This window comes from Lepidochelys olivacea, assembly GCF_965140295.1.
Source record: "Lepidochelys olivacea isolate rLepOli2 genome assembly, chromosome: 3".
NCBI classification, from domain to species: domain Eukaryota; kingdom Metazoa; phylum Chordata; order Testudines; family Cheloniidae; genus Lepidochelys; species Lepidochelys olivacea.
Genome location: NC_140413.1, coordinates 124762039 through 124788446, shown reverse-complemented (window position 1 = coordinate 124788446; position 26408 = coordinate 124762039). Strand labels below are relative to the sequence as shown.

The 26408-nt window shown below is 39.6% G+C and overlaps 1 protein-coding gene across 9 annotated transcripts in view; it reads right to left on the bottom strand.

Moving 5' to 3' along the window:
- Positions 1 to 26408, bottom strand: part of QKI (QKI, KH domain containing RNA binding) — a 321434-nt gene that overhangs the window by 11505 nt on the left and 283521 nt on the right. For all 9 annotated transcript variants that reach the window (XM_084625162.1, XM_084625163.1, XM_084625164.1 and 6 more), the window contains one exon: positions 3424 to 3511. In XM_084625162.1, the coding sequence (XP_084481288.1) occupies positions 3424 to 3511 (88 nt within the window). The remainder of the gene's footprint in view (positions 1 to 3423; positions 3512 to 26408) is intronic.

The window sequence follows — 26408 nt, the reverse complement described above, 5'->3', positions numbered from 1 at the left end:
AGTAATTGTGGGTGTCCCGTTTTGATTCTTTGTGATGAATGAAATAGGTCCAAAAGGTGATATCCCCCACCCCACTTTCTCAAGAATAAAGTTTTTTCCCCCTACCTCTATTTTACATTAGAAAATTCATGGGTTTTTGACACTGTTTCCTGGAAGCGTAGGTTAGGGAAAAAAAGTACTTAAAAAAAAAAGTGGAGCTAACACATTTTAATTAAATGCTGTTTAAAATGTTTTAGCACCCAATGTAGACAGGTTTTAACTCTCGTGGGGTCAACCCTCAAGCTTAGATTTTATGGGCTTGTGTAAAAGCAGAATTGCAATGGTTTAACTTAAAGAGTGCTTTTAAAATGATTTAGTTAAACCATAGCTGGTTGGAAAATCCAAAGTTTTCCTGGAAAAAAATTCACTGGAAAAATGCCCTTTAGAATTCTTTTGACAGAAAATTTTCAGGTTTTCTGTGGAAGTTTTTGAAATGAAATAAAAATTGTATTTCATGTAGTCTTAAATTTTGTTTTGTTTTCTGGAAACTGAAAAATTTCTGTTTTCCATTTTTGTTTCTGGATTTTCAGGCTTTTGATAAGTCAAAATGAAAAGAAAAATTGAAAATTGTTACATTTCAAAATATCTATTCAAAATTAAAAAATGCTAGAAATTGTTCTGATGAAAAAACTGAAAATTTGAACAAGCTCTAGTTAAACTGCTGCATGGGCATTCTTATTTTGAGAGGTTTCAGAGCGATAGCCATGTTAGTCTGTATCAGCAAAAACAACGAGGAGTCTCTTCGGCACTTTAGAGATTAACAAATTTATTTGGGCATAAGCTGTCCTCGTTTTTATTCTTATTTTGGTTTACCTTAAGTCAGTGAGAAACAGGTTTAAGCTCAAATGAAATAAGCTACTCAAACCAATATAAGAGTGTCCAAAAGGGATTGCATCCGTTTAACTAAACTGGTTTAATGGCTGGTTTATTAAAAAATTCAAACCAAAATAATACAAGGTGTGAAATGAATCCAATTTAGGCCTGGTCTACACAACGTATAACTATGTTGGTTGGGAGTGTGATTTTTTGTTTTGTTTTGCCAGCTTATACCAGTAAAAACCTAGGCTGTGCCAAGACTGCCACTTTCAGTGCTAAAACTTTTGTCGTTCAGGGGTGTGAAAAGTTTTAGCACTGAAAAGCGCCAGTAAAGACAGCATTTTATCGCCGGGCGCATGTTATTTATTTATTTATATCTTTAATTTTTTTAATCGTCAGGAGAGCTCTTCTCCGGCGATAAAGCGTGTCTACACTGCCCACATCACTACCGTGGCCGTGCTGTAAGGTGGGCAGTGTAGATATACTCCTAGTGTGAACATAGTTATATCAGTACAGCTTATTCCCTTCCCAAATGAAAATAATCCATATTGGTATAAGCACTTTCACATCGGTAAAACTGCAACCCCACTAAGGCTATGTCTACACTACAGAATGAATGTATGCTGGCATAGCCCTCTAGTGCGACAAAATGTACTACAACAGAAACTTTTTCTGCCAGAAGGATCAACGCCTCCCCGAACAACGTTAGCTATGCTGATTGAAGCACTCTTACATCAACACAGTTGCATCTACATGGGGTTTTGTCCCCATAGCAGTGTGGGTGAGGAGTGTTTTTTCCCCCACATCTGATAAATAGAGCTATGCTGAAGTAAGTTTTAAGTTTAGACTAGAACTTGGGGAGTCACATTGCTTTAATTATACCTTTATATAGTTAAATCAGTACAACCTTTGTGAGTAGACTAGGCCTTATTTCAGTGCACATGTGTTAACCAACCTTTGTTAAACCTGTGTAAGTTTATGTTTTGAAAAAGCCTACAATCCACAGATATCAAGTGACTGAAACCTGAGTGACAGGGCCAGGTTTTTTAGTCACAATTTTCAAAACTGTGCTTTGTTTTTATTAAGACAAATTTAACTCAAATGCCAGAATAAGCAGTAGGAAGAAAAGCTCTTTTGTTAAAGATTAACTACTCTGCTCCTTTGATTATGGAAAACTTTCACCTCCACAAAATCTGGGTCTTTCAAGACAGGCTTCCAGTAAAGGAAGATTTGACATTCCTGACAGATTTTAAGGAAGAGAAAAAAGCAGGTCCCTCTCCCACCCCAAGCCTTTAAAGATTTTTTAAAAAAATCCAAAAGCAGAAAAAAAAGGCATAAATCCAGTTCTTCTCTCTCTTCAGGTTACCTTTATCAGATGGCATCTGAAGATGTTAAAGTGGCCAAATCTAATTGGTATTACATCTCTCATTGGTTTGTTTTGCACATAACCACCATTCACTATAATCTGTTACAGAAGTGCACGTAGAGGACAATTTTTGCAAATATCAGTATGCCCTTAGTGAAAAGGTTCACATGACTGCTTACATTTGACACCTGTATCAGTGAGGATAAAGGTCTGCGAAAGATTTTAAAAATTTGAATTTTCATTAACAAGCTTTTACGTTCTAACATGGAGAAAAGAGTTTATACCATAAAGAATAGCAGGCACATGTCGTATGTACTCTGATAACCAAGTGCATGCCATTCAGCTTAAAAGTATAAAACTGTACATACATGCATGCTCAAATCAATCTAATGGAAGAAGAATTGTTACAAAAGGGCTCATTACACCACTGATCTCTGTGAACTTGCATGTGAAATCAGTTGATGAATCACTGGAAAAACATAACATTGGGGAAACATGCAAGCAAGATGACAGGAAGGAATATAATACAGAAAATGTTATTCACATTATCTTGAACTGTTACATTCCCTTAAATCTCTCTAAAAAAGGTGAAAAGGAATCTATCCTCTTTTACATATGGCAAGAAATAAAAAACTAAATTATGAGGAATACCATAGCTTCTATAGTTTATAAAATATAAAAGAGCTGGTCTACACTGAAAAGTCACATCAATATAGCTCTCTCTCTCTCATGGGTCTGAAAAATCCACCTCTCTGACAGACTTCATTAAGCCAACCTAACCCCTAATGAAGTCAGTGCCTGGATGACGGAAAAATTCTTCTTTGAACCTATCTACCACCTCTCAGGGAGATGGAATATCTGTAGCGATGGGAGAACCGATCCTGTCGCTGTAGTACGTGTCTATACTGAATTGCTACATCTGTGCCACTGTTGCATTTTAAGTGTAGTCAGCCTAAAAAGCTTGCTTTTAGGGCTTAACTTTGAGCAGAGTTAAAAAATAAAAACTTATTTAAAAATGTTTCAATTCAGACATACTGAAAGAAAAAAAATCAAAATGTCTTGAATTTGCAACAGCGCTAAGTACACTGTCTCAGTCTCTTCAAAAGATATGCAACTGTGCATTTGCCAAAAGGAGAAAGGTTGGGAAACAAAACCTGTGGCGACTGCTCTCCTACCGGCCCCTAGGATTTTGTCATGCTTACGTGATTTGATGTTGGCGTCTCTGTAGGTGCCATTCAAAATTGCAAGTTCCATTAGCTGCATCTTTTTAAGGCTGTCTTCTCCCTCTGCCTGCATATGAAAAGTAGGAAAGAAAGTTAGACTGACATTTTATTTTATCAGCCAAACCTGTGCCTAGGACTTGAGAGAGGGGAAAAAAAGATAGGTTTCAGAGTAACAGCCGTGTTAGTCTGTATTCGCAAAAAGAAAAGGAGTACTTGTGGCACCTTAGAGACTAACCAATTTATTTGAGCATGAGCTTCCGTGCTCACGAAAGCTCATGCTCAAATAAATTGGTTAGTCTCTAAGGTGCCACAAGTACTCCTTTTCTTTTTGGGAAAAAAAGACTTTTCTCCGAGTCTGAATGGATGGAAACATTTATATTACACATAAACCTTATGGGAACATTAGTGTATTATTAACCTCCATGGATCTGAAAGTATTAACATTGTTTAATTGCTGGATGATCATATAAAAGTGAATTAAAAAAAGTAAAAAATGACAAAAGCAGAGCTAAAGTTAAAATCGCCTTTCACACACAGATTTAAAGATTTTAAATGAAGAGGCACTAACGTCCAAATACTTGTAGAAGATATTTGGTTGGTGGACTAAATGACAGAAAATGCAATTAAAAATAATTGGGGCTTAGATTAATGTGTTTTATTATGCCAGATATTGAATATTACATAAAAAGATACAGTTTGGGTAGCTATTCTGAACATGAAATCTACAACTGTTGAAAGTCAACATTCACGTCCACAAACAGCTTCTAATTCTGAACTAAGATAGGCCAAATTCAGCCAAATAAAGCTTAAAGGTAAGTTGGTGCAAGTTTCCTGAAATTCAGCAGTTAGTGATGTAAATGCTGATGCAAACTGGTCACAAAACAAAAATAAGTAGTATAACTTGTAACCATTTTGTGTTCCTAATGAATGCCAAACCTGTGCAATTTACAAGCTAGGGATCAGGAAGATGAATGTTCTAGAAAGTGACTAACAAGAGATTGTATAATAATAAAGCAGCCTCACCTCCTCCAAATTAGGCCTCACTCCTGCAAAACATTTAAACACATACTTAACTAAGTATGTGAGTAATTCCACTAAAGTCAATGCGAATTGTTTTGCTGGGTCAAGGCCTTAATCCAAGCACCAAACCCAAAACTCCATGACTAACATCAGCCCTGGCGAAAAAGGGCACAATACTTATTGATTTCCAATAAAAATTATACCTGTTTATACTAGATCTGGAATTTCACTCCCACAGAATACCTAATCATCTTAAATTGAGTTCATTTTGTACAGTCACTAAAAATGATGAATAGGTAGGTGTAAATTACATTTTATTGCCACATACACACATTTTCTGATTAAGGTACACCTGTGTTATTCACACCATTTATGTTACTGTTGGAATTTGGCTCAGTCTAGATTCCCCCCCGCCCCCCCCATATGTATCCCACTGTCAACAATAATATTGTCAATTCTCATTAAAAAGTAAATGAAGGAAAAAGAGAACTGAGTTTCGATACTTGTATAACTCAAAAGCAGTAAGTAAAACTGGTACTGTTTCATGTGTTTTATTCTAAAAAGTTGTATTTTGATATCCTGAAGAGGCCTTTAATACATTCAGTCTCGTTTCCAATGTGTTAAAACATTTTATGATCCAGTATCAAACCAATAAAGTTATCACATAATAGCTCCAGCATCTTTCGTTCAGTACCTTGCTGCTGGTCTAAAGGTAATGGAACAGCTGCTCATTTAAGTTAGTTTTTTCACTTGCTATGCAAAAATAGTTCTTTTGTCTAATTTGCAATTTCCCAATATTAATGTCACACACTTTCCATTAGCAGCAATACTGCTATTTTCTTAACTTGCATTCCACTATCCAGATGGCAAAATAACATTTATTGGAGATTAAAAAGACTTGTATACTTGGTTATAATACCACGCCAGGTCACCACTATATAATTTAACAGTGTTACAATTACTACTACACATGATGCTCTCTAAGGGATTTAAAGCTGGATGGAAAATTGGCAATCTAAAGTGCCAGCCTGAACATGTTTTGTCCTCAAGAAAAGTTCACTAAATTTGTGTTTGGGGAATTTTTAAAAAAGTCACCTATAAAAACATATTTTTGTAGATATTTAGGTCAAAATTTTAAAAAAGTGATTCGTGACTGGGTGCTTTAATACTGGGGTGCCCAACTGAGAGTCATTTTAAAGGGGTCTGTTTTTCAGAAAGTACTGCTCATCTACACTCAAAAACAGACCCCTTTAAGGTGACTCAAATTAGGTGTCCAAAAACAGAGGCATCCAAAATTGCCAGTGACTGTTTAAAATCTTGGGAAGAATTCATGGAAAGGAAAGGTACCTTTTCCTATTTCCTTTCTTCTTACCTACCTGCCCCAAATGGACTAGTTAATGAATTAAAATGAACCATTATTGCATATTTCCAGTAACTACTGTTCATAACTATGTTACAATATGGCAATAATTCCATTCATATTTTGTGATCAACTTAGAAAGGAAAGGAGCATGTCTATCTACAGGAGTTCCAAAATTTTAGGTACATCTTTCATGCTGATTTAAGGAAAAAATAACTGTAAATATTTTATTCCAAATGCAAAGGAAGAACGTATTTAACAAATTATGAAGAGACAAAGTCAAGAGAAAGATAGAATTATGAATATGCAGACAAAGTATACCTATTATACCATGAAGAATGTGTTCTGACATAGCAAACTTTTTTTGGATTTTATTAACAAAATAATTTGATGCAACTGTTAGAGAATCATAGAATCATAGAATATCAGGGTTGGAAGGGACCCCAGAAGGTCATCTAGTCCAACCCCCTGCTCAAAGCAGGACCCATTCCCAGTTAAATCATCCCAGCCAGGGCTTTGTCAAGCCTGACCTTAAAAACCTCTAAGGAAGGAGATTCTACCACCTCCCTAGGTAACGCATTCCAGTGTTTCACCACTCTCTTAGTGAAAAAGTTTTTCCTAATATCCAATCTAAACCTCCCCCACTGCAACTTGAGACCATTACTCCTCGTTCTGTCATCTGCTACCATTGAGAACAGTCTAGAGCCATCCTCTTTGGAACCCCCTTTCAGGTAGTTGAAAGCAGCTATCAAATCCCCCCTCATTCTTCTCTTCTGCAGGCTAAACAATCCCAGCTCCCTCAGCCTCTCCTCATAACTCATGTGTTCCAGTCCCCTAATCATTTTTGTTGCCCTTCGCTGGACTCTCTCCAATTTATCCACATCCTTCTTGAAGTGTGGGGCGCAAAACTGGACACAGCACTCCAGATGAGGCCTCACCAATGTCGAATAGAGGGGAACGATCACGTCCCTCGATCTGCTCGCTATGCCCCTACTTATACATCCCAAAATGCCATTGGCCTTCTTGGCAACAAGGGCACACTGCTGACTCATATCCAGCTTCTCGTCCACTGTCACCCCTAGGTCCTTTTCCGCAGAACTGCTGCCTAGCCATTCGGTCCCTAGTCTGTAGCTGTGCATTGGGTTCTTCCGTCCTAAGTGCAGGACCCTGCACTTATCCTTATTGAACCTCATCAGATTTCTTTTGGCCCAATCCTCCAATTTGTCTAGGTCCTTCTGTATCCTATCCCTCCCCTCCAGCGTATCTACCACTCCTCCCAGTTTAGTATCATCCGCAAATTTGCTGAGAGTGCAATCCACACCATCCTCCAGATCATTTATGAAGATATTGAACAAAACCGGCCCCAGGACTGACCCTTGGGGCACCCCACTCGATACCGGCTGCCAACTAGACATGGAGCCATTGATCACTACCCGTTGAGCCCGACAATCTAGCCAGCTTTCTATCCACCTTATAGTGCATTCATCCAGCCCATACTTCCTTAACTTGCTGACAAGAATACTGTGGGAGACCGTGTCAAAAGCTTTGCTAAAGTCAAGAAACAATACATCCACTGCTTTCCCTTCATCCACAGAACCAGTAATCTCATCATAGAAGGCGATTAGATTAGTCAGGCATGACCTTCCCTTGGTGAATCCATGCTGGCTGTTCCTGATCACTTTCCTCTCATGCAAGTGCTTCAGGATTGATTCTTTGAGGGCCTGCTCCATGATTTTTCCAGGGACTGAGGTGAGGCTGACTGGCCTGTAGTTCCCAGGATCCTCCTTCTTCCCTTTTTTAAAGATTGGCACTACATTAGCCAATCTTTAAAAAAGAGTTCAAGACTATATAAACTTTACATTTTCATAACTTTTGAAAATTCACTAATAATCTCATACAAGTACTTTCATCATCCCAACCACAAAATAGGCTATATACACAGTATCCATACATGTAAACATACTATATAAAACTTCTGTTCTTGGTAAAATATTCAGAATAAGCTAAACCTATAAGAGTTATAGGTTCCTTCTGATATACTGTGATTACTGTGTGGTGGCATACATAGATTTTAGACTAGTCTAACACTAATATTTCTGGAAAAGTAAATGCTTTGTCAATTACCTCTAACTGCAAATTGTACCATTAAATGCAGTCCCAGGCTTCACTTCTCATATTAATTGAAATTATACTTTTCAGAATAGTCATTATGCTATCCCTTATCTAGTATGCTATCCCTTATCTAGAATTTTCAAATAGGCTAAGTGTTAAGAAAGTTGTCTAGCTCTAAAAAAACAGGAACTGTATTCCATTTTATTACTGCTGGTAAATTGGTCAGAATACATGTAAGAAGCTAATTACGTTGCACTAAACTGAAAAAGAACTTACATTAGTCTTTTTTCTACTGTTACTTATGGTAGCACTATAACTGACCACATCATTATGGATGCTATTTAACTTCATATTTTCTTTTTTACTTTATTAATAAGCAGACACTTTTATTATGATTTTTCATTTTAGTACCAATCTATATTTTTGATAAAGGCTTTCAGTCTTAGTAAATATCTGGAACATCAACAAGAATCTAGCTTTTCTCTGAAGCAATGTGCAACACTGCTATCAATGAAATGCAAAAGACCAAGCATAGTACCATTAATTATTACCAGAACTTGAGTTTCTTCCAAAATCAGCTTAGGGAATTGATCTGAGAGTTATTAATATGTCTGTGTAGGTGACAAATCTTACATTAAACTCCCTGGAAGAGCTCAATCAACTCCTAGGCGCCGAATATACTTGAACCATGATGAAAACCTTGCTAATATAACTGATCATAGCATAGCAGATTTCCAAGGAAGAGAAGGTGTGGAGAAAAACAATACATAGCTGCTTAAGCAACAAGCTTTAAATAAAATCATTAGCATCTCCTTGGATCTGTAACACGTTTTTATATAGATCGGTGAGTTTCCTATAGTAAGAGGCAACTATTTAGAATTTATACAAAGTGCATTTAAAGGTAATACTGTACCTTCAGCCCCCTAAAACAGACATGACTGTCAACTGTTCATTCTTGGCCTTCTTTGCAGTACTACTTAACAGTTCTTCATCTAATTTTATACAGCCTCAAGATCACTTTTTATAAATTTTTGCTTCAAAAGAAGGTGATATGTTTACTTCACTGTTGTAGGATCTGGAACTTGGAATGCCATATCAGCAGCTTTTCCCAGTTTTAGTTTGGATTTTTGAGCAGTATATTATGTACAAAAGAAAAACACCTGAAAAAAAAACTTCAGAAGTGCTAATCACATGGGCATGATTCCAACTCTTCCCAGAAGATGGCACTGTTTATTACATAATGCTATCACCTCTAGACATAGGTGGTTATCTTGTCACTGTATTGCTCCACCTGTATTGGTTAATAACTTGTATCTGATTATGCATTGAGTAACTTGTCACAGTTGTTTGCCACCTCTTTTCAAACTGCCAAGTACAAAAGTGTTCAGGGCCATTTTGTGTGCCCACACATCCTGTACTATCAAATCCTCCACTCCGGTTTCATTGGCCCTTATTCTTCAGCTGCCAGAATGCAGAAACGGGCATGTGCTGCTGTTGTTGTTTGACCTGTCCTCTCTTCACAGCTGACAGCTGATCAAATGAGACACACTGATGCAATCTATTTTAGCTACGGGCATTTCTGCAGGCACTCTCTGCTGAAGCAAAGAGGGGTTGCATCAAGGCTATAAAGGCAATGTCTAAAGAGACAGAATGCTACCTGTTCAGTATCCACAACAAAGCCCAGTCATTTGTACTGAGAAGAAGCTGCTTTAAGCAAACATCAATAAGATTACTTAAAGTCAGATTTGCATTGCTTAGTTTAAACTCAAGTGATTCACTCAAGCCTTTCATCCTCTTAATTCTTCAGTGCTTCCCTTGTATTTCTCAGGTACAATATAACATACAGATTAAGTAATAAAACAGTTTGGTACCTCCCTGTTGAAACATCGCTTTGCAATGGGAACATTCAACACTTCTTACTGAACGTAAAAGGCTGAAGGAGTATAGGTAGGAATTCCTAATAAGGTACAATGTATACTGAGAGAAAGTATACTGTATGCCCTGTTTACAGTTTGCAACAATTTCTCACTGATGCTAACAGTAGTTCAGCTGCACCTGTGGTAGCAATGTCAGGAGCTACCAATGGCGTTTTAAGCAATGTGACATCTAACTCTCAGCAGAGCAGGACTAATGGGCACGGTGCTTAAAATTCTAGCAACAGCTGGCTGCCCATCTATAACACGGCTCCCAAAATTACTAGTATCTGTAGAGCCGGTGTTAGAAACTGCTCGAAACTTTTTGCCTAATTTCTGTTGTGAATACAATCATAATTTTTATGTTATTGCATCCATCCAAGTTTAGAATTCTTGCCTCTTCGGTAGAAAAGGACTGGAAAGAGGAGTTTTATGAATTATGGCTATTGATGCTATATTACCACCCCTCTCTAATCAGAATTAAACAATAAATGTCCATGAGAGCAAATAGATACTCCTAATGAGATTTTAAAAGAAACATTTATAAAAATTAAAAACAAAAACAACTGACCACCACTAAACCTTATTGTCAAGATTAAGCTGTCTTAGTAGCCTAAGTCTCAGGTTTGAAATACCCAGTCACCTTGGGATCACATGTTCAAAACGGTCGCTTCATCTTGTTTAGGTAGATAAACTGAGAACTACACAAATACATGTGTTTATCTGTATAATGGACATCCACTGAGATCCATACATGAATAGATATATGGGTAGGGCTGAAAAGGAAAAAAAGGAATATTGAAGGAAATGTGCAGTAAGTACATTAATTCCAGTGAGGTACGAAGAAATACTCAAATACAGTACATTAAAAAAAAAGTACCACCTTTCACATTAAATATGTACTACCCCACACAGTTAAGGTAAGGTAAGGGCTTTCAACATGTATTTACTGTTAATGTACCTTATACAGGTTCCTGGAAGAAGTGGATCATCTGATTTTGCTCATGCAACATTACATCTACTAAATGAGTTTGCTAAAGCAACACAGACAACCTTTGAAAGGTAGTGGAGCAGAGGGATCAGGTTAAGCATTTATTTTTGGTATATTGTGTGGGTTTCAATTATACTGCCATTATTTTAAACCCTCAGATGGTCTAAGGTATTTAAAACAATTATTTAAAACCCAGCAATATACTAAAAATTAATGGCATTTACCTTGGACTCCATCCCATCCATTAAACTGAATTCATGGTTCAAGAGATTTATATCTGGGGTATAAAGTCACATTGCATAAGAACTAATGATCTAATACTTTGGGAGATTTGAAGAAAGGGAGAGCTTAAGAGAGAATTAGTTTCAAACTAAATGATTTGCTTTCATTCACAGATCCTAGCAAGTGCTCCTCTTCATGGCCTTATTCTAGGACTACTGTGAGGAGAATCCAAGGGAGTGTGCTCTGGGGTGTGAAACATCTAGACACTTAGCAGGCTGTAGCAGTTTCTACCTTTGGCCTCTCTGGCACACTTCCTGGGCATTGACTACCAGTATGACATCCTTTTCAGAAATGGGGCTTCTCAGCCCACCTGCCCTAAGCTTCTAGGACCAGCACCAACCTCAAGATATCCAAAGTTACTTAACACACGGTCTCAGAACTTCATCCCAAATATGGGAAGCTTCTGGTTACAGTTTAACATGCTATGTATCATACAAAACAAACATCTTAAAATGCAGTATCTTTCCAGCTCACCCTTCCCTTGTGAGTTCTTGGGATCCATCTGTGTCCAGCAAGGCAGAGTGTCCCCCATCTCATACAGACGGTTACACGTTGCATGGTCTCTTCTTCATAGAGTCCCTTACCTCATTTCTGTGACCCTGCTCTCTACTGCTCTTCCTCTTCCGGTTTCATTCTGTTGTGTGTTTCTTTATTTAAATACCTCCTGGTAACTTGGCCTCTTTTGTTCTATTCCAGGAAAGTTTAAACTGCTCCAACCTTCCCTGCTCTCATCAGCTGAACTGGTTTTTCTAAGGAAGCCCTTGCTCTTCAGCATAACCTTTGTAAGGTCTAAGTGCTACCATCAACCTTAACTATTTCCCATTGTAATTTCCCATTGATACGTACTTGTTACAGGATCTGTCAGCAATGGTGGACAGACACAGACAGACACTCATGACACAGCAGTTTTCCTTAATTCAACTACATAATATCAACCAGAATTCATAAGTTGTACAGACATAGCCCCAATTCATCAGTAACTAAATCTCTTATCCTTGGTGTTTGGGTTCAGTATCTGTTTTCAAAGGTGGTGCATGTTTTGTAACGCAATTTGCAGATCACCATAAAGTGTAAAAAAGCCATTATGCACTCACTCTACACATCCAAGGGCTTCCCCCCCAGACCTGAAAAAAACTCCGTGTAGCTCGAAAGCTTGTAACTTCTACCACAGAAGTTGGTCCAATAAAATATATCATCTCACATACCTTGTCTCTCTCACCCATGCATTCACATAAGCTTTCTCCGCAAGACAACTTCTTTGAAAGAAATGTGACAATATGATTATTTTTTGAATAAAATGTATCTCTTTGTACCTCACACATTACTGCATCTCAGCTGGATATTTGTGCATGCAGCTGAGCTGCAGGAAGGCTGCAGACATTTGCCTGCAGTTCCACCTTTCTGCCGCATGCAGCCATGAGAGCATCATCCCCACACACCTTGGCAACCTCATGGATCCAGAAACCTTCCCCCCAAATCTCCATGGAGACCCAGTAACCCTGAAGCCCTTGGCACTCAGCCCAGGTATCTCAGGATCCACCCCACTACTAGCTGTCTCCCAGACATCTCCACCCAGCTTCTTCCAACACTTTAGCCTCTCCAGTCACCCTTCACCACCCATCCAGCAACCTCTTCCACCTACAACTATTACGTTTTGTGCAACTCCATGTCCTTCCTCACCACTGCTTGAGACAGGGTGTGTTGACCATACAATACATTTATGAATATTCAAATATGCAAAGCAGTGCACTAAATAACTTACATAAATGTCACATGTAATCGCAAACTTGCCAGCTGTGGTATTACTAAGAATGAAAAAGTGTTGCACTTTTTCCCGGAATAAAAAAATCATTCAAACCCTGTATTTGCACAGTAATGTTACTTTTATACCACCACCTTTTACATATCCGTGTAAAGAGGATACACCCCCCGCCCCCCCAAAAAAGCGGGGAAGAAGCTCTTCAAAATGCATTTCTGTGCCATATTCACATATCTGAGCAATTCACTGAATATGTGCTGCAGTCAATGCCAACTGTAGATTTTTTTCAGAAATATCATTAAGCTCAGTTAAAATGTAATATCTGCAGGGAATAGTTTCTAATGCTGAGCTTATTTTTCTTATCCAAGGGCCCCTCTGGCCCAAAGGGGTCTGTCAGCCTATACCTTTTTCTGCATGCTGCCTTAACTCTGGCCCCCTACTACTACAGTGGACTAACAACTGCAGCTTCATAGGCCAGCACTTTGAAGCTCTTTTTGACAGAACATGCTGTGGAATGCGTTTTTCTAGCTGACAAAGAAAAATGTTCCACTGCAATTCACTTGTAGATCAGTAAGTATTTCAAACATACTATGCACCAGTCAAACATCCTTTACACATGAATGTTTCCATTCAGGGACAAAAACCTTCCATTCATAATTTATAAAGAAATAACCTCACACAGTACTACAGATTCCTAGACATGCACGTGGTTGTTTTTTTTACACTCAGATTTCAGCCATGAATATGGGACTTGTAAAAAATTATGGGCTAAAAGCTATTGGAACTACTGAAGCGAAAGTATACATGTCTAAAATTCATTGTACACTTTGAAGGACTACCGCCTTTGCTTGTACTGCTTCAAAGTTTTTATTGAGCTATCTCAGTTTTCTAGAGTCTCTAAGCACTGAAATCTTAAGTAACAGTCAATAAAATAGGAAATAGGATATGCCAGTAAGACTTGAGAAAAGGTCTCTTTTTGAAGACCTGAATCTGAGTACATCAGAAGATTAGTTTAGTTAGTACATTGATTCAATTTACTATACAACATCAAATTTCAGCATGGTTATCTTTTATTTTCGGCTGTTTGATTTATTGTAAGAAAATTTTAACCTCTATTTTATTTAATTTAAAAAAATAGCACACTTTTCAACTTCAATTTTCATTATTTTCATGTACACAAAAAACAACTTTGGCAGGCAAACCAAGACTTGCCACCATGCACTGGTTTCTAGATCCAGAACATAAACATTTCTCCATAGGAGTGATTTATCATGGGGACTTCAACATGTATTTGGTTACAATTAAATAAAGTGAATGTGTTGCTGACAGGAGAGAGAGGAAACAGTTCTCAGTAAGGCCTTGTCTACATTAGAAAGGGTTTGCCAGTAGAGGAGACTCATTTTACACCGGCAGGTGTTCTTTTGAGGGTATAATTTATGAGTTCTTTTGCTGATATAGTGTATACCAGTTCCCTGAATCTCATGGTGCTTCCCCAAACACCTTTGAAGCTCAAAGTAAAATAAATGAACACTACACGTCTAAGCACTGTTAGAGAAACCCAGAGTACCATAAGCAGAACTGTGGTGTTTAATAGGTGCATGGGATGGGCTCATTTATTTCTCAATTTCCTTTTCAACACTGATACAGACTACTATGCCTAGGCAGACAGGCAAAGATAAATTAGCATCATTATTTCTTCTGGGCAACAGAGCCTGCTTATCTTCTTCAAAGCAAGCTCTCAGTTCAAATGATATGCAAAGACGACTGTACTATTTCACTTGACAAATTCATTGGTCATAATGTTAAAGATACACCAGGGGAAAAAAGGCAGCATATCTTCTTACATTTCCCATCACCCTATCTGACATAGTCCCATTTAATCATGATACTTGGACTAGGAGCAACATTTTCAAGAGTCCTTTTTTTTGTTTCTGCAACAAGTAAAGCAAGATAAGGTACAGAAAAACAGTGTGAAGCACATTTTTATAAGCTGAGCTGAAATACAGCAACATTGGAACCTAGGGCCATTAACTGTTCTAATCCGAAGAGAACGAATTCTGGAGGAAAAAAAATCACCTACAGCATTCTCTGTGACCTTAAGGAGATTTGTTGTGTACTGCCACTCCTTTAGCATGTTGCAGAAAATTAAGGGATCATCTTCAAATTGGTAGGAATAGAAGTTTGGCCCTTCATGCTAAAGATATTCTTTTTCCAGCAGTATATCATTCTATAACTTGCTCTGTAACTCACTAAAACTTCAGAATAGATCAATCTCCTTCTCCCACCTGTAACTCTTCAGTGAGAGAGAAAGTGCGCACCTGTGTGTTAAAGGACCTTACACTAAAAACTTAGAACAAGATGCATGTTTCATAGCACACAGAGAGTAACTTAAAAACTGGAGAAAAAAATCTACTTACACTGTGCCTACTAACAATGTTTTCATAAAAACGATCATCTCAAATCCTTTTAATAAAGATCCAAATTAGGTAACCAGCATTAATATGATCTATAATATCTACCTACTTATCAAGAGCACTGCTAGAAATCTCTGAAGTTAAACCTCGGTTCTGACTTATATGGAGGTTACTTACCTGTAACTGTGTGATACTGAGCTGTGTGATACTTATGTGTGTTCCACATGTGGGTACATATGTGCTTCATGCACTTGAGACCGCAGATTATTAGCAAGTAGCGTCCACTGGACTGCACCTGCGCATTGCTCCCTTTCTGCTCTGTACCAAGGCTATAAAGGGAAAGTGCAGACTGATGCCTCTGAAGTTCCTCCTCTTACTGCAAATTAAATAAGATCCAAAGTAGAGGGGAAGGAGGGCAGGTAAAGAACACAGCTGGGGACAAAGAATGAATTAACTGGATATCCAATTAGAGAGACTCTGGATAGACAGCACTTGTCCTCATAATCACTCGGCTATAGCAACAAATAACCTCGTTTTCCTATTTGGCTTTCCTCTTTGCGGATAGAACACCAGAGCTGTCTGACGATGAGGTTTTGGAAAGCATACTGGTAAATGAATAGGTTGATGCACGTGAAACTGAGAAATTACCTTGGGGATGTATTTTGGGTGAAGGCGAAGGGAAACATTCTTTGGGAATGTGGTGTATGACAGGTCAGCCATGTGTGCTTCCAGTTCATTCACCCTTCCGGAAGATGTGACAGCTAATAAGAAGGTGATTTCATGGAATGGTGGGACACAGAACATGTGGCCAGCGGTTCAAAGGGTGGTCTGGTAAATACTGATAGTATGAGGTTGAGGCCCCACTGCAGTGTAGGTTTCAGCACCAATGGGAAGGTCCTAACTAGACTATAAAAAACACTAAAATACTAAGAACTCTAAAACTGTGCACAGATATATTTAGATTCTGAAAAGAGACAATGCGAAGAGTGTGTCAAACACAGAGGATTCTGACCCAGGCCATAAAGCAAGAAGGAACTAGAAATGTGTTGGTCTGTGCTGATCCTTTTGCCCTCAGTATTGACATGAGGGAAGCAACTTCACAGACGCAGACCAATGGACATTACTTGCTAGAAATCTCTAGTCTCAGGCACGTGGAGCACATACAAAACCGTGTGTGGAAAAAACAGGCACCAACATTAAAAGAAGAATTCAAAGAGGAAGTTACTCAAATTGTGCAGTAACAATGGATCTTTGAGAGGTGTCCTCCTGAGCGTGGCTTCACTGTAGATGTATCTGCACCTCTAATCAGAGAATTTAGGTAGCAGTGTCCGTTCGGCCTGCACATGTGCCCTCCTTCCCCTTGTAGTCTCCTTTGAGATTATCGAGTGCTGAGCAGGCGAACTACCCTCAGTTTTTTCTCTACCGCAGAGCCCCTTCCTGAGAACTTCTGAGTAGAGGGGAGGAGGGTAGGATGTGGAGCACACATTGGGAGGGGAGGGGAGAGGGGGACATCTCGAAGAACCATCATTACAGCACAAGGTGAGTAACTTCCTCGTCTTCAAGTACTGTCCCTACGGGTGCTCCGCTGTAGGTGACTCCACAGTCATTTCCCCATGGAAGGCTGGGGCTTTAGCATAGGAGTCTGTTATTGACGATAGTACTGTGGAGTTGAAGATGGCACCATGGCTGAGTCTCAAGTAATCACGTGGTATTCCACAAAAGTATGGGCAGAGACCCAGATTGCTGCCCAGCAGATTTCTGAGATGGGGACATCTTTATCTTAACAAACACCGTTGAGGCAGAAAACAATCTTATGCAGTGCACGAGGATTTCTGATGGGGGCAGCAGGTTATTCATGGTAACAGTCGTTAATGCAACTGGAGACCCATTTGGAGAGTCTTTGAGCTGTTATTACAGAGCCTTTGGATCTTTCTGTGAATGAAAGGAAGAGTTTAGGAGACTTCCTAATGTCCTTAGTCCTGTCCAAATAGAATGCTGGGCTCTAACATGAACACATGAAGAACTGCCTCCCTGTTGTCACAATGTAGTTTTTGGAAAAAGGAGGGGAGACGAAGGAGGTTACCTTGGGGAGGAATTTTGGGTGTGGCCTTAGGGTGACTTTGTCTTTTAAAAAAAGACCATGAACAGTGAGTGTGCCATCAGCATCGCTGTTTCCCCTATTTGCATGCTGAGGTAATAGCTACTAGAAATACTGTCTTCATGCACAGGTGTAGGAAGGTGCAACTGGCATAGATTCAAACGGTGGACTAGTTAGGATTTTCCTAAATTCCTAATTTCCAGATTGAGATTCCACATAGGAGTGGGTAGTCTAATTAGCAGGAAGAGGCTTCCCATGCCCTTGAGGAGATCTGCATGTTGTTGGATGGGTGAATACTGAGCATTCATCCACCTGATGGTATAAGGCCGTTACTGCCACTAGATGTACTTTAAGCGAGCTCAGAGAGAGACCAGTGCTTCTGAGGTCCAGAATATAGTCTAGGATCAAAAGGAGGGAAGATGTTGGAACCACTTGTGTGGAATTGCACCAATTTTGGAGTAGTTTCCATTTTTGCAGTTAAGTGTGACAAGTCGTTGATTTCCTACTGCGCAGTAATACTTTTCACCTCCTTAGAGCATTTGCTCTCTAAGTGTTGGAAACATGAAGGAGACAAGCCTGTAGACTGGAGGATTTGTCCATCATTTTGGGAGAGCAAGTGAGGAATGGGTCAAAGAGGAATTGGGAGACATACTGCCAGCTGCGCAAGGTATAGATACCACACTTGCCTTGGTCAGGAGGGGGCAATCAGTATGACTTTTGCTTTCTCTCGCCATACCCTTATTAGGACCTTCGACATCAGAGGGAAAGGAGAAAAGGGGTATAACAGCTCCTTGCCCCATTGAAAGATGAGAGTGTCCCTTAGAAACTGTTTCCCCAGTCCGGCTCTGGAGCAGTAGCAGAGACATTCTTGTTCCTGTAAGTAGCAACCAGGTCTATTGCTGGGGTTCCACATAGGTCAAATATGCCATGAAGCACTGCTGGGTTTATCACCCATTCGTGGTCATATGAGAAATTCTGACAGATGGTCTGCTATCACATTTTGTATCGCTGGCAGGTGTGGCTGAAATGAGCACATCGTGGCAGGACGCACCAATTCCAAAGTTTCAGTGCTTTCGTGCAAAGGGAGGGTGATCTGGCACTCTTTTGATGATTTATGTAAAACATGCATGCTATTCTGTTTGTCATGACTTTCATTTGAGTATCTCTGATGAGAGGGAGAAAGTATATGCAGGCATTTCTGATGAAAGCCAGGACTTTGCAGTCATTTAGGTGGGCTCCCCAACCTATTAGAAAGGCATCTGTTGTTAGAATCAGCATTGGTAGGGGTTGCGTGAACGGGATTGTCTGCACGGACATTGGATGGTTCTTTCCATCAGTCCAGGGAGTGTTTGGCCCAGGGGGCGTCAACAGGGGCCTTGTTTAACCTGTCCCTGTTCAGATGGAAGACAGATCTGAGCCATATCTGTAAACATCTCATGTACCATCGGGTGTGTGGGGGCACAAATATACAAGCCGCCATGTGCCCAAGAAGCTGGAGACAATTCCTGGCCAGTGTTTGTGGGCTGGCCTGGACTGTCTCTATGAGACTCAACTGGATGCTGAATCTATGCAATGGGAAGAACGCTTATGCTTGCACTGTATCAAGTTCGGCCCCAACAAACTCCAGACGCTGTAGTGGGTTCAAGGTTGATTTCTGAGTATTGAGCTGCAGACCCAGTGGCACAAATATGGGCATGGTCCTCTGGATGGCTCATAGGGCATCTTTGAAGGAATGAGTCTTGAAAAGGTAGTCGTCCAGGTTTGGGTAAATTACAATACTTGATGTTCGTAGATGTGCTGCTATGATGAAGAGGAAGTTGGAGAATACCCTGGGGGCGGACAAGAGGCCTAATGGGAGCACTCTGTACTGATAAAGGTCCTGCCCAAACACAAATCAGAAGGGTTCTGTGGGATGGTCGGATTGAAATGTGGAAGAAAAAATCTTGTAGGTTGAAGGCCAAGAACCAATCTCCTTGCTCCAGAGATGGAAAAATGGCTACTAGTGTGACCATCTTGAAATTTTGTGCCTTCACATATCTGTTTAGAATCCATAGATCGAGCATGGGTCTCCAACCTCTGTTTCTCTTGGGGATCAGGAAATATCTGGAATAAAAACTCATGCCTCTGAGGGGAGTACAGACTGCTTCTATGGCACGTAGGCATAATAGGTGATCTATTTCCTGATGTAATAGTCTCTCGTAAGAAGGGTCTCTGAAGAGGCACAAGGAGGGAGGGAGGGTGGGTAGAGACATGGATGGAGTAACCCTTTGGACATAATCTCCAAGACCCATTTGTCGGAAGCAATGTTCTCCCAGCTCATGAGGAAGAGTCCAGTGACTCTTGTAGCAGCTGTTGTTGCTGCAAAGGAATGGCTGTTCGGGGCCTTGACCAAGGCATCAAAACTGATGCTTTGATGATGAGGGTTGAGGTGTTGAAGATTGGAAAGCTGATTATTTCCGTTTTTGCAGCCTGGGTCTCTTACGTGTGGCTCATAATACTGCTGCACCGGGAGGGAACTGGGGTTCTTGGGATCTGTGAGCTTGCGAACTGAATTTCCTTTTCTGTCCCAGTGTGTAGATTCCTAGAGAGCGTAGTGTGGCTCTATGATGTTTTAAGTTGTGGACTGATGCATCCATCTTGTCAACAAAGAGTTTGGATCCTTCGAACAGGTGGTTCTCAATCGTTATCTGCATTTCCTTTAGCAACTCCAACAGGTGTAACCAGGATGCCCAACTCATCACCACCACTGTTGAGACTGAGTGGGCTGCTGTATCTGTGGCATCCAGTGCAGTCTGTAGTGCTGTTCTGGTGACCAAATGGCCCTCTTGGATGATGGCTTGAAATTGCTCCTTTTGTGTGTCTGGCAAGGGGTCAATAAAGTTGTTGAGTTTGCAATAGTTCATGTAGTCATATTTAGCCATTAGGGTTTGGTAGTTTGACACCCTAAATTGTTAAGGCGCTGACGAGCATACCTTCCTCCCAAACAGGTTGAGCCTCTCACTCTCTGCCACAGGGGGTTGATTTGGTGTGTGGTTGCTTCCCTTCCATGCTAACAGCATCCGCTGCAATAGCATTGGGCTGAGGATTCATGAAGAGAAAGTCTGCCTCTTTGGGGGGAGGCACGATATACTTTTTGTCGGCCTTTTTGCATGTTTGGGCAATAGAGGCTAGTGTCTGCCAGATGACCCTGGCAGGGTCTAAAAGCGCCTTGTTGACTGGGAGGGCAATACTTGGAGGAAGAGATGTGTAGTATGTCCAACAGTTTGTGGTGAGTCTTTCACCTCCTCCAGGGAAATTTGCAGCGCATCAGCCACCCTATTAGTGAGATCTTGGAAAAGTTTAAAATCATCAACTAACCATGTAGGAGGGGGCATTATTGCCTCTTCCAGTGAGGAGATGTTCAGCGGTGGAGTGGTTTTCACCTTTAGTCTGACCTCCTGCTCCTCAAAAGTTTCTTCCTAGGGCTCTGGATACAGAGGCCACAGGGGAACATCTGGTGGGATCCCTTTAGGAAACACTAGAAGACCAAGAAGTGTGAGATCTGTAAGCTGCCCTTGGATCCCAATACAGCCATGGGGGAGGGAGGGAGATGTGTGCGTGTGAGGGAGGTCTGGGGGAGGACATGCCTGGTGGCATCCATGAGTGACTATACCAGGAAGACTGGGGATCAGAGCATGGGTGTAGCTGAGGAGATCCCAGATGCTGTAATTGTGAGTTATGGTGTGAGAGCAGAGAGAAACTGTTGCCCTGGTCACGGTCTGACTCCCTGCTGGAACATGATGGGGCTGACAGGGTGGCTGGAGGCGAGTGCCCCAGTGCCATTGGTGATTCTGGGGACCAAGACATGCTCGGTACTGGAGCTCTGGTACAAGGTAGTGGGGACTCCGGTTACTCTGCCATCATAAAGGTCTCTCAAGAAGCAGAACTCCAGCGGTACCCTTACTGCAATTGATACCTTCAAGGATTGCAGATGCTGACTCGTCAGCACTGATGGTATCTTATGGGAGGTGCATTTTGATGAGGTCTGTTTTGAAGAGCTCAGTGCAGAGGATGTTTTTCTTGGTACTGATTTTGCAGAGACGGTACTGTCTCTGCTCTTGTTTTTGGCAGGTGGTGCTGTCACTTCAGAGCCTATGTCCCTTGAGTTTTTAGGCTTTATAGAGGAGCTTGCACCTGGGGGTCCCTATTTATTCTGGGTATTGTGTCTTGGAGCAATCGGTGCTGAGGTGTACCGAGGATCTCCTCTGGCAGGTCAAGAGCTCAGTTTGGGGGCTTGCCGCCCTTTTTCTAGAGGCTTAGTAGGGAGAGTCCGCTGACTTTCTCAGTGATTCTCCCTCTCTGGAGGTGGATGGCTCCAGGGACTACCTTCATCCTAGAGAGGACTCAGGACTGGGGTCAGACGCCAGTTTAAGGGCACTCTGCATGAGGGGGAGTGTTAGCTTTCAGCTGTTGGGAGAAGGTGCACTTCTGTGGAATATGTCCCTCTCTAAGAGCGTCCATCTGTCATGGGAATTGCCATCTCTGCAGGAGAGGCACTTTTTGAAGCCAGGGGAGCTCAGCATGCCCCTATTGGGGTGATCCCACACAAAGGTGGGGAAAAATGGATTGAAAGAAAAACAAATTTTTTAAATGAAAAATGGAAGCTCTAAAATTACTACAAAAGGAATGGTAACTCTAAGAAAAACTATAAACTAAACCCTATCAAATATAAAAAGAGGTAAATAAGTAAGTAAACTGGACTACTACTTGCGCCATCTTGGGAGAAGGAACTGCTGAGAAGGAACGGAAGGCGGTTTGCCCGTGCAATGCAAGGTAGCTGTGAGGCAGACCAGGAGGGAGGGAAAGTGCATGTGAGTGCCAAACAGACACTGCTACCTAAATTCTCTCAGTAGTGGCACAGATACAGCTACAGTGGAGCACCCATAGGGGGACCACTTGAAGGAGGTTTATTTAGCTAAGGGTTTATAAATCTTTTTTCTTTTCTGAATGTACGGAGTGCTTTAAAATGAGGGATGAACTAATAACCAGATGCAATGAGGTATCATACCAACTACACAAAGGTACAGGGTGCAAGCTTTTCCACATATAACTCTGCCAGCGCAGTCCAGATACCACAATGATGTGTGTGGTATAAGAATCTGAATACAATAGAAATCAAGCCTGACCTGTGTAACACAAATGATGTTATTCCAGTCTTGGGCGTCTTTTGAACAACTGCATAGAGATAGCACCATGAGAAAAAAATGGGAACTCAGATTAATTCAAAACACACATTTAACCTAACCTAAAATTAAAAAGTAACCCAACTCCACCACCTGCTTGCAAACAAGGAGTTCATTTTACCAAAAAAAAAAAAAAAAATTAAAAGGGTGGTTTGTTCAAAAAAATTTTTGATGGCACAATACAGTTAAATATTTGCAGATAGGTCAATTCTGATCTCACTGCCACATGCATTTTTCTTTTTTTAATCAACTCAAGAACTTACTATTAAGGGAACAGGTGTATCTGCACTGACAGATGAATCTGCCCCTTGGTACAAGAATGCAGTTAACAAACCAATATAATTTTTCAGTTCATTTTTTCTAAACTAGCATTTTGATGCAAACATTTCATACTCTACTGCTGTATATCTTAGAGTGAATTTTGATGCTTTCCTCTGTGCTGGTATTTTAGTACATTAATACAGTCTCTGATTCCCAACATGGAATTGGAATATGACGAAGTTTTCAAAGCTGCACTGTAGCTCCTATTGGGTGGCAAAAGTTACGTATATTTTTTATCTTTTTCCACAAAAAGGGCAAGACATATTTTATTCCAGATACAGATTAACTAATCTTGAAAGAAAATGACAATTCTGTATCACTACAGAAACAAGACAAAACTAGCTGCTGGTGATGGAGAAAGGAAAGATTAGTGCTCTGAATTAATAAATCTATTTCAAAATACTTGCTTCCTTTCTAATATTTTTCATTACATGTATTGTTTAAGATTGCATGTTGCCACCTGGGACTGTATATTGTTAGTGAAAATAAGATACATTTTCATCTCCAGCAGGATATGTTTTAATTTTGAATTTGGTAGCATTGACTTAATTAGAATAAGTTTTTTTATGGTAATATATTAACACACACATTATGGAATACTGAAATTTTAGGAAAGATATGATGAAGTATGTCAATATTTGGAGGCCATCTGTCTTATGTATCAGCACCGCATACTGTCTATCCTCTCAGTTGCAGTTGCTATCATGTAGGCTACAAGGACTGCAAAAGGTAAGTGGGGACGAGGAAGGGTGGGAGGAAATATGACATGAGAATTTAAAACATGAATAGCTGGAATAAATGTATTTTCCTCCTGTCCAAAATTATTTGGGAAAAATTTTAACCCTTTTAAAATATGTAATGGTGGAATTCCATACTTTTGTTGAGATTGCCCTTCTTTTTCCACATGCATTTTCCAAGGCAAGAAGATACGTAGCAGCATAACAGACGAACTGAAAATGTAATATATCTTGATATCTCTAAATCTTTATGTAGATTCTACCTTTTTGAGGGAACCTTCATTCAGACAGGGGTATTTTTGTTCGGTATGTGCAGGCACAAAAAGTATATGACTGGTTCAAATCCTAAATTTCTGTCTCAGTTGGGGTCAATGTAAGAATTTGAAAGATGAAAGAGACCTCCGACTCTCAACACACGAACCTTATTAAAATGTGAAAAGTACTTAAAATTCATGTTTACTTCCAGGTTCATAGAAGACCATGAGCATTCTGCCTCTGCAATACTTTACTGAACAGATACATGATCTGTACATTTTGCTGCTACCCAATTTAAATAGCATAAATCTGTCACTGTTAAAAAAATCAAAATAAACTGTTATATAGAATATTGTAAATGTGTGTGTCCTATTTGTCTTCAGCGTTTTGCTGCTCTGTAACAGTTTATGAATATCAGAATGAGATGATGGTACTATTTCAGCTGGCTAGTCACAGCTCATCTTACAGCTGGCTAAGACCTGCATTCACTCAGTTTAAAAATACAGAGTACTGAATAAAAGAATTGCATGCACTCTCTTTAGGGGACAAATATGCCAATCATATGACCTTCTATTTGAAGGCTCAAGCTGCTCAAGGCACTGTGTTGTCAAGGAGAAGGCTTTCTTTGCTATTTATTGAGCTTTCTTTTCAGCTCCTAACAGACTAGCCAATGATTATTTTCCAGAGAAAGTAGTGTGAACTCAGAACTGCCTAGCTCAGGCTGTAAACAAAGGGCCTTAGAAGAGCACTCCTTCTTGAAAGAGCTAGATGACTGCACACTCATGTGACCAGCTAACTACACTCGGTTATTTTTAAATGGAGCTGTAATCTGTGGCTAGGTTGTCAGCAAGTAACCAAAATGAAAAACTTTGCAACACCAAAATGAAAAACTAATATTCCTTATGTGGTGAATTTTCCTACTTAGCCTGTTTGGCTGTCTCTAAGCAGTAATGTATATTATGATTGTTTTTACTAGGTTAAAATGTTAGCTAAATAAAAGTTCAGGTTGTGATGAATTGGAAAAGTCAAGAAATTCAATTAACATTGAAAACTAAATCACGTCACACAAAAAGAGCCAGAGTAAAATATGGATGCCTTTTCTGCCAGTTTGAATCACAACTTTAAAGTTGTTTCTATATAACTTTGGTATTAAATATAATTAGAGGAAAGTTCTGACAAATCTATCTAAAAGACCCATTTGAAACCAAATGTATTTACACTAGATTTTTTTTAAATGTTTACTATGAATGCTATATTAGACATCTCTAATAAAAACAAATGTATAATTACTAGAGATTAATGGATGATCAGTAAATCATTACAAAGCAGTAATGTCCATAAGCAGTAGTTATTTTTCAAAATTTAATATATTTCACTGGTTTATAATTCCCCAGTACCAAAAATGATTAAATCATTCTTATGCATCACTTGACAGACTTATTTTAGTAAGAAAGTCAGACTTAAATATACCTTACTATATAATGTGTCACTCATTTTAGACACATTATTTCAAACACTTATAAGCTTTCTGTTCTCAATGAACAGAAGACAGACTGTGGAAAGAGACAGGATACTAGTGCTAAGTGAGTCAAGGAAAGTAGAGAGAGAAAGAAAGGCAGAAAAACTGAAAACTGTGGTAAGTGAACAGGTGACCAATGGAAGAGTGAATATTATTGTGATGTCACTATGTTTATTGCTATGTATAAAAAGACATGCAACATACATCTGCACATTGGAATCTGTAGTTCCAGCGGGAAGGGCATGAATGTGTAGAGAAACAGGGGCAATAAAGCTGTTTTACAAATAGACACTAAAGCAGAGCTGATGGTAGTCAGATTTTCAGATACAGATGTTGGGGAAAGATGTGTACATAGTCAAGGTTGAAATTAAGGTTACAAACAACAGAGGCAAATAAAAAGTCTGAACTGATAATTGAGCTAGAAGAGACAGAGCTGTGCTTAAGGATGCTCCTCCAGCGTAATAGAACCAGACATCCTTTCGATAAAACAACCTATGGTTGAAATTTACTTGGTGAGGCAAGACTTTTATAGATAGAGGATGGACTATAAGTACTCCACAGAGATTCAAACAATGTGCAGTTGAGAATCATTAGCACAGAAGTTGTAGACAAGGTTTAAGACAGACATTTATTGAAACGAAGAAAGAAAAGAACAGTGGAGTAAAAATTTGAATCTTATGGAACACTACACAAAGGAATTCTAGGATGCAAGTGTAGAAAATGGGAGTTTTCATACGTGGGAATGACAGGAATTTTAGATCCCTTTACAGCACTTTAGAGAGACACATTCAGATTTAAGCTTAAAGCAATTCCCAAGCAATTTAGGCTAAAACCAAAATAAGGGCAGAATTTGGCTTATTGTATATTAAAGCATGTTTAATATTATAATTAGTAATCCAAAAAACCTTAATATTTTCTTTTCCTAAACTAAGTTATAAAAATGTAAATGTGTATGTTGTGT